The sequence below is a fragment of the Mycteria americana genome, chromosome Z (genome assembly GCF_035582795.1).
Source record: "Mycteria americana isolate JAX WOST 10 ecotype Jacksonville Zoo and Gardens chromosome Z, USCA_MyAme_1.0, whole genome shotgun sequence".
Taxonomy (NCBI): Eukaryota; Metazoa; Chordata; class Aves; order Ciconiiformes; family Ciconiidae; genus Mycteria; species Mycteria americana.
The window spans coordinates 30,220,382-30,230,764 of NC_134396.1; the positions used below are offsets into that span (position 1 = coordinate 30,220,382).

The 10,383-nt window shown below is 34.8% G+C and overlaps 1 protein-coding gene across 5 annotated transcripts in view; it reads left to right on the forward strand.

Annotated features, from left to right (window-relative positions):
• DENND4C (DENN domain containing 4C) overlaps window positions 1-10,062 on the forward strand; it is a 77,591-nt gene extending 67,529 nt beyond the window's left edge. For all 5 annotated transcript variants that reach the window (XM_075488206.1, XM_075488210.1, XM_075488207.1 and 2 more), the window contains 5 exons: window positions 51-296; window positions 1,659-1,776; window positions 3,449-3,602; window positions 4,705-4,769; window positions 5,459-10,062. In XM_075488206.1, the coding sequence (XP_075344321.1) occupies window positions 51-296; window positions 1,659-1,776; window positions 3,449-3,602; window positions 4,705-4,769; window positions 5,459-5,595 (720 nt within the window). In that variant the 3' untranslated portion in view covers window positions 5,596-10,062. The remainder of the gene's footprint in view (window positions 1-50; window positions 297-1,658; window positions 1,777-3,448; window positions 3,603-4,704; window positions 4,770-5,458) is intronic.
• Window positions 10,063-10,383: the final 321 nt, after the last annotated feature.

Below are 10,383 nucleotides of genomic sequence, written 5' to 3' on the forward strand. Positions count from 1 at the left end.
ATTTTGTAAAAAACACAATTTTTCTTTTGTGTGTTGTTTTTTTTTTTTAGGATCCTTTAATAAAAAGACCTAACCCTCTCCCTGTATCTGTACCCTACTTGAGCCCTTTGGTACTGCGTAAGGAGCTTGAATCACTGTTGGAAAATGAGGGAGAGCAAGTAATTCATAGATCCAAATTCATCAATCAACACCCCATAATTTTCTGGAACCTAGTTTGGTATTTCCAACGGTTGGATCTACCTAGCAACTTACCTGGTCTCATTCTAACATCTGAACACTGTAATGATGGAGTGCAGGTAAGTGGCTTCTTCATATTAGAACTGCAGATATGAGAGTAACCCAAATTTGAGAGTTTGGTTCAAAAAAAAGGGTAAGTAATTTCCGAGTAGCTTGGATCTAGGTTCCTGGTTTTTTATAATTACAAGTAGATAGGTTTGTTTTCTGCAAGGAATCTTGAAGGAAGATGAATGAAAACAACATTCAAATTCTAGTCAAGCTGTTCTCTTTTAAAAAGCCAGAGAGTAAGATTCATTAAAGAGAAGGCTGATATACAGAAGGAAAAAAGATGTGTCTGTGGAGAACTCACAAATTGCAATACATCGTAATCCACATAGTGTGGGTTACATACTTCACTATATAAACCTTTTAAGTTATTGGTCAATACTTTTTGTTCTTTTCCACTGATAGTTTCTGCTATTCAAATGCCACTGAGTTTCATTACTATATGAATAGAACAAAAGAATGTAGAGTGGACCCTATCTTTTAAGTATTTTGCTTTTCCCATTTTAAGGAGCAGATGCTTGTCTGAAACCTATATGATTAGTGTATGTAAGTACCAAATTCAATAGGTATTCGTATATGATGCACACGAAAAAGTAGTATTTTCCTATCTACTTGTATGCACTTTAATTTTAAAATTCTATCCCTCAATTTAAAAAAAAAACAACCCACGTAGGACCAACAACAATTTTCCAAGAAATGTAGTTGAAAACCAATACTAAAGAAATCTAAAGCATACTGGAAAAATACGATGCATTAGCAGGGAAAACCACAAGATAAGACATAATATCTTGTAATCACTACTTTCAATTGACACACTAGTGCTAAATTTTTCTTGCCCACTAATTCTTTCTGTATTAGTGATTCCAGAGGCACTTAATTTTATAAAATAATTATGGAACTATTGTTTTGAGTGCCATATATTTTTAATGGAAATAAATGGTTCATATTTGTATGCAAATACAGATTCTTTCTGTTTGTTGGGAAGACCAACACATAGACATGCATACCAAATCTTAATCAGGTCAGATACTAAGGTATGGCATGATAAGTAGTACAAATCAAGTAATGTGTTGGTGCTCAAAAAATATTTTCAGATACAATCCTCATAATTATTTTCTTCAGATATCTATAGGAAACTGAATGGCCTTCATACATTAGGCTAAACTAGAAAAGGCAATTAAATGTTGCAGTACTTGTGACTTTGCTCTGGTTGAGTGCAGTTTCCTCTAGAAAACGTCAATTGTTCCTGTTTGTTGGATTCAAGATAAATAAAGTAAAGATTTTTTTGTTTGCAAAATGAGTAAAAGAGCAGTTTTTTAAATGATAAGACTGTACTGATGTTTTTAAAACTTTTGCCCTTTCCTCATGTTTTTTAGCTTCCTTTGACATCTCTTGCTCAAGATAGCAAGCTAGTATACATCCATCTTCTGTGGGACAATATCAACCTTCACCAAGAGCCGGGGGAGCCCCTGTATATAGCTTGGAGAAATCTCAGTAAGTAAAACAAATGTTACGGGAAAGCAGAGGGAGCAGAGGCTATGGAAAGAAACAGTTGTTTTGTAATGTCTGAAGTGTACACAGCCCATCAAGTTGGAAAGCTTTTTTTAGTGTGTGAAGCATCTGCAGTCCCTTAGGTACTCAACAGAGTCTCGGTTTCAAATTATTTGTGAAAAGATCTTACTGATCTGTGTGAAAAGATATGTTATCTGTGCTTTATACATCATACACTTATAAATAGGGTGGGAGGATTTGCTCTAGATGTGGTGCTAAATAAGCTTCACCTGATTTGAATGTTTCACTGCATTATCTGGTTATATCTATGCAGGCATGAAAAAGAAGACGGTATTACCAAAAAGTATCTTGTGTTTTTATAAATGAATGAAAGGTCACAAGTCCCATTCATATGTACATTTGGCAGCCTACTTGACTGTCAAAAAGCAAGATCCAAGTTGTCTACCATAATTTGATTTGGAAGGAAGAAAAAACAGGCAGAGTGGTTATGAGAACTTTGGGATTTCATTACTTCTGATCAGCAAAAAACCCCTTGTTGACATAAACTTCTCAGTCTGTGTTTTAACTTTTAAATACTATTCTAAAAACTATGTAGCATGCTAATTCTGGTTCTAAGGAAGAAAAAAGGGTTTGTTGAAAAGTGTCCTAAAAATATAACAGACTGATCAGAAAATTACAGTCAAGAGCACAGAACAAGATGTGGTGTTTTCCTCAGCTTCTACAAAAGTGTATTGATTTGAGCATAATACTTGAAAAGTGTCCCCAAAGCATTCAGACATGAATGAAGATGCATAAATACATATATTTATGTAAATAAAGGAGCAAAAGGCCCGTTTCAAATGTGGAAGAAAAATAGTAGTATTGTAGATAGGCTCTACAGCAGTGTCAGAAAGTATTTGGAAAACAGGAAATTACATTTGTAAACCATCATATATGTCAGTTTTATGAAAACTTTAGGTTGGTCTAATCATGATTACTAGCCTTGGTCTACATTTCATTTACATGCCACGTGCTTGCTGCCTAATCTGTAGCCTTACTTTTTTGCCAGTAAATGGAGTTACTAGTCCCTCACAAGTCACTGTTTTCCAAAAAATAATAGTTCAGTGTTATTCTGGAAGTGGCAATGTAAACCATGATGGTAAATGTCTTCATAATTTTCTTTTCTGTTTGATGCAACTGTGCATTATCGCTTTCAGTATGTAGCCCAAAGTTATCAATGAATTGTAGGTGGCTTTTAAGAAGGGCTTTGATAAGAAAAGTTTCTTTGGTAAGAAACTTGTCAGTGTTTTCTTTTGTTTTATTTCTTTTCCTTTGTGTAAAAATAACCTTCTTGGAGTGAACTTAATTTTGAAACTTAAGTACAGCAATAAATCTGAGCTAACAGACAATCACAGGCAACATCTGATGCTGGATACTCTTCAGTCTCTTGTATTTCTCTGTCATGTGGGAGCTCTTGCACACTTGATGCATCCTGTCACTTTCATGGTGGAATAAAGACTTATAAGCAGACAAAGCCTTTCCGTTGTAACAAATTTTTGTAGATTGAATACAGGTTCTGTATATATCTCACTTTCTGAAATACCTTCTGCTTATTAAAGTGAAAAAAAAAAAAAATCTTTACTGTTTTAATAATCTATACTGTTGCGTTTCCCAGATTCTTCTGAAAAGAGACCCTCCACAGTGGCAGAAGATCAGCAGGCAATAAACACTTTGTTGGAGAACATCAAACTAAGTATTCAATGCAATAACGTAGTTAAACCAATCAACCTCCTTCTACAGAAAGTTAAGCCAGATGTGAAACGACAGAGGTAAAGGGGTAATCTCTTCTTACTTCCTCCCCACTCAAACTTAAACAAGATCAGACTGTATAAACTTCATAATGATAATTCCATAAGGACGTCTCAGGAATATTCAGTTTCATTTGTGTCCACCAAACACTGTGTATATTTGTTTATGCCCATGTTTACAAACAGATGCATTCTGTAGCCAGATGCATGATTCATCCAAATCAAATGGATAAATGTAATTGTTTAATCAAAATGGACATTTTACAAATGAATAAGAAAAACACAGACATTGACTATGCAGATTTTGCTGTTACTCCAGATCTAGCAAATTGATAAATACAAGTGTGCAGCATCCTGTTGCAGTGTCTGGAATATTCTCCAAACTACCTAGTTATACCTATTGAAATTCCACCAGCCTAGAGTACTGGCTAAGAAAAGTGGATACAGCATGATCCACAAACAAAGGGACACATGTAAATAACACATTTTGCCATCTGCACTACAATTCAAAGAGGGCTTCGTACAAAAGTACAGCCTCTGAAGTAAATTACAGCAGATACAAGATGTGTTTGAAGTCTGTCATGCTAAGTCATCTTTGCTTCTGTGGTTTGTAGTTAGTAAACAGAAACAAGAACTAATCTGCCTAGAGAAGAATCTTTATGAGTTCCACAAGGAAAAGAATTAATACTTAATTGTTTAGTAATACCCAGTTCTGACATAGATCGTGACATTCTGAAACAAAAAACAAAGTATGGGTGATCTGAAATAAGCCTGCTCCCTGTACTTTACCCTCAGGCAGGAATGAGTTAATAAATAACTGATGCTTAATTTTCTATTTCTTGTTTTTCTGGAGTTTTTATGGCACGTTTGGCAGAAGGATTTTTCATAGACAATGTAACTGCTGGGATTTGGAGATAATATAACTTCATGCATTAAGGAAAAATATTCAGGCATGAGAAAACCTTAAGCTAGTAATCATGTAGATTGGTCACTTTCTTCAGAAGCAAGATTAACAGAACAGTTGCAGAAACTACATAATGGAACATTAGCATCTTCAACATTGACTTGCTAGACTTAGGATAGTTGGTGCTTTCATTGACTTGCCCTTCAAAATATTTCCTAGGAGTTTTTACAGAGAAATTCTTTTCCTGTCTCTGGTGTCTCTTGGAAGAGAGAACATTGACATTGGTAAGTAGAAAATACTGTGAAATACATAGTGCCTGTGTATGAAATATATGAATACTTTATATGAAAACTAGTGTATAAAATCGACTTTTCATCCATGAGTTTCTAAGTAACTTCTCAAATACTGTGTGTTAGTGAAAAGTACTGTGTTGTCACTTTTCAAGTAGGTGTTGCTTTTATGAAAATGTAATTCAGATGGGGCCATTAATTTTTACTTTCTTTGAAACCAGTAATCAGTTATTTTGAACAAAGTTTATTAGCTTGAAGCTTTAATTCCTCATGTCTGAAAACTTGTTCCCAGTCTGTCCATATTTCTCTGACCCACATATTAGACCTATGTCATCTAGCCACCTGATTGCCCACCCCTTCCTCATCTCCTCTACCCTGACCTATTTAGTACTGTGCAAGCAAAGGAACTCCTTTATGGGATGTGACAGGGGGAAATACCCTGGGAACAGGCAAACTGAACTGTGATAGAAGTAATGGGCATCCACTGTGATGCATTGTAATGCTCCAGCGTCAAGATGCTTTTCAGGTTCTCTGAGAGGATGTGTTTTGAAAAAAAAATCAGTGGCTAGTTAAGATAATTATTTTGCTATTATATAAAAATCACCAAGAGTATTTTGTAGGAACAGTCATGTGCAGTGTACAGGATTTCTTAAATAACTTCAACTATGCTTTTTCTATTTCAGAGGTCTTTGATAATGAATACAGAATTGCACATAAAAATCTACCAAAGGATGTTCTTGAAAAGATGCAGAAAATAGATGCTCCACCGAGCAGCAGGGTTGAGTGTTGTAGGAAGTGCTTTGGAGCACCTTTAATATAAAAATGAGGAAGACGCACGCTAAACTTCAGTGGGACAAAAGCAGAGGTGAACAAACAAGGAGCATGGTGATATATACACTTTGAATCCCAAAAGGTGATAACTGAGCAATTTGTCAAAGCAATTTCATTGAGCTACCACATACATTCTTGTCTTTCATCTCGTGACACACAGTGTAAAGTACGTTAAAATGTTTTAAAACTGTATTAATAGGGTGAGTAGGTTTCAGTGATTTTTTTTTTTCTTCTGTATATACTTTTCCTTCCTCAAATCTTTCCCCCACAATATCAAGTTGTTCAAAAAGGTGATGATTAAACAGCAGCCTGTAAGTTGGTGACTTTCTTAAGGGCCACCAATATTTGTGGATTTTAATGAAATACCTTTCCTGCCACAGAATACTTAGATTCTTCACTACTTCTTTAAAATGACCTTTACCTAATGAGGGATCTTTCTATTGGTGTGCAGTATGTATGTATGAATGTAAATATTTGAGTCCTTGGATTGGAAGTTGCAATGCAGTTGCTTTTGTCGGATCACAGTACCTAGAATTGCTACCCTTCTACTGACTCTTGTCCCAATCAGTATTCTGAATTATCTTTGGCTCACCTTTTTATAATGTATGTCTATAGTTGTAAAAATCAGAAACTTACACTCAGTTTTTCTGTATTCTCTATCTGACAAATCACGTACTGCCATTTTATCCAAAAGAATGATAGGCTTCTACACTAAGGAGCTCAGAAATGGATGGCTTCCTAAAAATTACATAGGAAGCTTAAATGGCATTAGGATACATAAAAGGTTTGTCAAACAGATACTGTCTGAAAAAATTTATGCTTTATATTATATGCATGTATGCTTTAAAAGTGTCTTTTCCTTAAATTCTTTATCACCCTCTCCCATGGTTTCACGCTAGCCTGTGGGTTAATTATTTTGCACTGATAGTCCAAATTCAATATTTCAATTAAGATGTATTTATAAATGTGGTCTTCAAGGTGTATATTAGCACAAATGAAGTGCTTGAGTGTATGATCTGAAAAGATGAATCCATCTTTTGGATTGCTTCTAGTAGGTAAGACACTTCCTCACCTCACTTGGCAAGAAGAGCCTGGATACTGGTCAACAGTTTAAATGTTTCTGTTACCTGAGGAATATGATAAGATTTATTCCAGTTTTTTTGCTGAAATTTAATGGTGTAGCTTTTCTGATGGAATTATTCCTAGAGAAAAAAAGAGTAAGATTTGTAGCATGTTAAAGGAGCATAGCTAAAACTATAATCACATCTGAGTATGAATGTATTTACTTCATACTACTCTCTCTCTTAAAAATTTTCATTCTTGAAAATGATGAGGGATGAAGATCTGTCTGGAACAGCTTCTACATGAAATGACAAAACCAACTTTTGTTTTTTCATGAGGCTAAAACAAAGGATTAGCACTATTTGTGACAAAATACATTTGCATCATAGACTGATCCCTTGTATTTTGTCTAAAAGTGCTGATCCTAAGTTAATATGGGGATATTGCCTGGACAGATTCTCTCCTGATGAAAATATGTTGCTTTCTCAACAATTAAAAGCAAGAAAGCACACACTGACTTCTTTTTTTTCATTCCTTATTCTTTGGGTTCATGCATGGTTGCTTGCAGATATCTGACCTACATCACAATGGAAGAGTAGAGCTTGATTCTTCATATTTTCCTCTCTTCTTCTATTACACAAATGACATGCGTGTTTCCATCCTTTTAAAGTAAAAGTCTCTCTGAAGCATTCGTCAAAACAACTTAATACAAATTAAAACAGCAAATTTTCCTGTGTAATTCTGTACTGATCTTAAACATACAGCTATACAAAGACAATTTTTGAGTGTTAGATGGACAAACCATATGATTATGTGATGCAGCTTGCAAGGAATCGAGTTTTAGTTATCCTTAAATTCTCCCAGCTCATTAAATTACAAAGAAAATCTGTCTGGTGAGTGCTGTTTTAGGTAACTGGTGACATCCAAATTGTTTTAAACCATTGTAAATAATATTACAAAACTAATGTCTGTAAGCAGATCACCTTAATTTCAAAACAACCTTCCCATCTGTTGCTGAAAATATAGATTAATCAGGCGGTAGTGTTGTAGAAACAGCAAAGCAGATTGTGTCACAGCATCTAGTGCTAAATGTTAGACTTTCCCCTGGTATATACACTAAACAAAAAAAACCCTAAAGCCTGAGGGGGAAAAGGACAAGCTGCAGGACTGAACTTGCTTTGATTTGCTCCTGGCATTTCTGTACACTACAAATTAACTTCTATTCCTGTTGTATGTACCTGGATTTCAGAGTGGTAGAAGTCCTGCATGTAATTACTTGAAATCTTGAATCTGCCTATTGAAATTAATTCTTTAATATAGAATGACAAAAGTAAGTGCTTACTCTTTTTAATTTGGAGTTTTTTAATGCCTAGTTTTTAATAGCTAACTAATCAGCTGGTTCTTGAATGAAATCCATAGTTCAAATGAAAAGGGAGATCCCTGAAAGCAATTTGTTTATTAAGTTTTCATCTGAGGAGATGCTTTTTTGGGGAAAAAACAAGTTCACAAAAATTTGAAAGGAATTCAGAACGGAGTGGTTTTTTCCTAGTTGCTTTCTTTCCTTTCAAATGTATGATGGCACTTCCTGTTCTTCCTTTGACTTTCAGGTGTCCTCCCACAAACAGCTAGAGACTGCAGGTTTTCCTACACAAACTTTCTGAGATGTAGGCGTCCCTAATTTGAACGCTGAAAGAACTGTGAGCGTGCATAAGAAAAGGGCATGGCATGAAATAGCTCAGCATGGCTCAATACTTGTATGGTTGAAAATCTGGTCAAAAATAAACAGGAGAAGTCTTCAAAAGCTTTTTGTGAGTGCGTTGCAAACACTTTTGTCTTTCTGAAAATTAGGCACTAAAGGCATAGTAAGTTCTTCTCTGCAAGTTAGTAACAGCATGAACTTCTTGGGCTACATAGGAACGACTTAGTTACCTACAAATGCTTCTGGGTGAACCCCCACTCCTAGTAATCCAAATTTATTTGAATCCATAATGCATGAATGAGCTGGAGAAAGTGTTGTGAAGGAGGGGTGTGGATAAGCTTCGATCTCGGTTCTGTTTTCTTCTCAGTGTAAGCAGAAAAAGTGGCATTTTGCTCACTTGCAAAACTCTTGCCTCCAAATACTTTCTAGTAGCTCAACAGTCAGTGTTCAGGAGGAGATGGCTCTTCTGTGTGTATTTTGGAATTCTCACATATAAATGTGAAGAAAATGGTTGCAGATCAGTATTAACTTCAAAACCTGCAACATGTGCACAAAATGAGGGTGTAAACCAAACTGATTACATATGTGGATGCAAACTGTTAATGAATTTCAGGTAAGCCCAAGAACTTAGAAAGTTTGTGCTGGAATAATAATTACCACAGAGAAGCTTCCTTGAATTGTTGCCCTAAGGATGTTGAACTGCAGTCAGTTATGCCGAGAAGATACTGCCTTGCACGTTTCACCCAGCTATGAAATAGTTACATATAGCTTGTGTGCGCGTATCAAAATAGCTATTTTTTGTAGAATTAAAACAACAAATGCAGTCTTAAAGGTTTAAAATCAGGATTCTTAAGTGACAAAGTTTTCCTTTATGAATTATAAATATATTCTGGCACATTACCGAGACACAACAACTTTCAAAACCCCGTAGGTATAGGAGACTGATGTGGCTGCAGTATTGGCACAGTAATAGGTACCAGCTTTTACATGTTACTAGAAGCATCTGTATGTTACTTATAATCATATCCTGTCTTCACATTTTATGTAACTCAATTTTAGACAATACAATTTTAATGGAAAATATTTTATTTAGTATATGTATTTCAAACTAAATTCATTTGTTTTGCAAGTAACTTAGTCTTGTTCCTAGTGGAATTTCACATTGGTTAAGCTCAAGCTACATTGCACTTGTGAATGAGTAATTTTATTCCATTTTAACTGTGAATTAATGGCTTTTTGTATTGCTGCAGCTAGAAGAATATACCTTTCATTGAGTTTACTGCTTTCCTTGAATAACTGCAACATAGGGGATATTTTCAAAATGTATATTAAATTAGATCATAGAAATTATATTTTTAAAGCGAATTGTTAAAATGTAAGTAACTGAAGAATCCACTCAGTAGTTTTCTCTCTTTAAAACTCTTAATTCAACAATTATGTCAATGCAGATAACTTTATTTCATAAATGGTAAGCAGGTCATCTTATTCACATAACTGTACATTTTCAACAAAGGTTTTTTTTTCTTTTAACTAATAAAAACCTTAAGGTGCCTTCTGTATATCAGCTCTTCATTATGGACCTTTTTAAAAAACAAACATACACCCTTGTAACTTTTAAGTCGTGAAACTGAATGGTTGAATTGGACTCTAGTTCTATATTCTACTGTGCTGTATATTGTGATGCATACGAGGAGAGAAATGGATGGGGTTTTTATTTGTTCTTTCAGTCTGCATCAATCAATGGTGCAAATAAAAGGGATTGTTTGCTGTTTTTAGAAGCACATTGAACTCCTTTTAGGAGCTTAAAATAAACTGTATTGTAATGAGGATGGAAGGATGTAGTGTGAATAAATTATGAATTTATTAAGTGAGCTGGGAAGTTTTCTTTAATGCAATAAAATTTGCACTGGTTTAGAGACTGTTTTGAACTGTTGAAAAATGGCATCCATTTACTGTGCTTTGATTAACAAGTGTTTCTCTGTAATGTTTTTGTACATTTGACAAATGTTTCTTGAG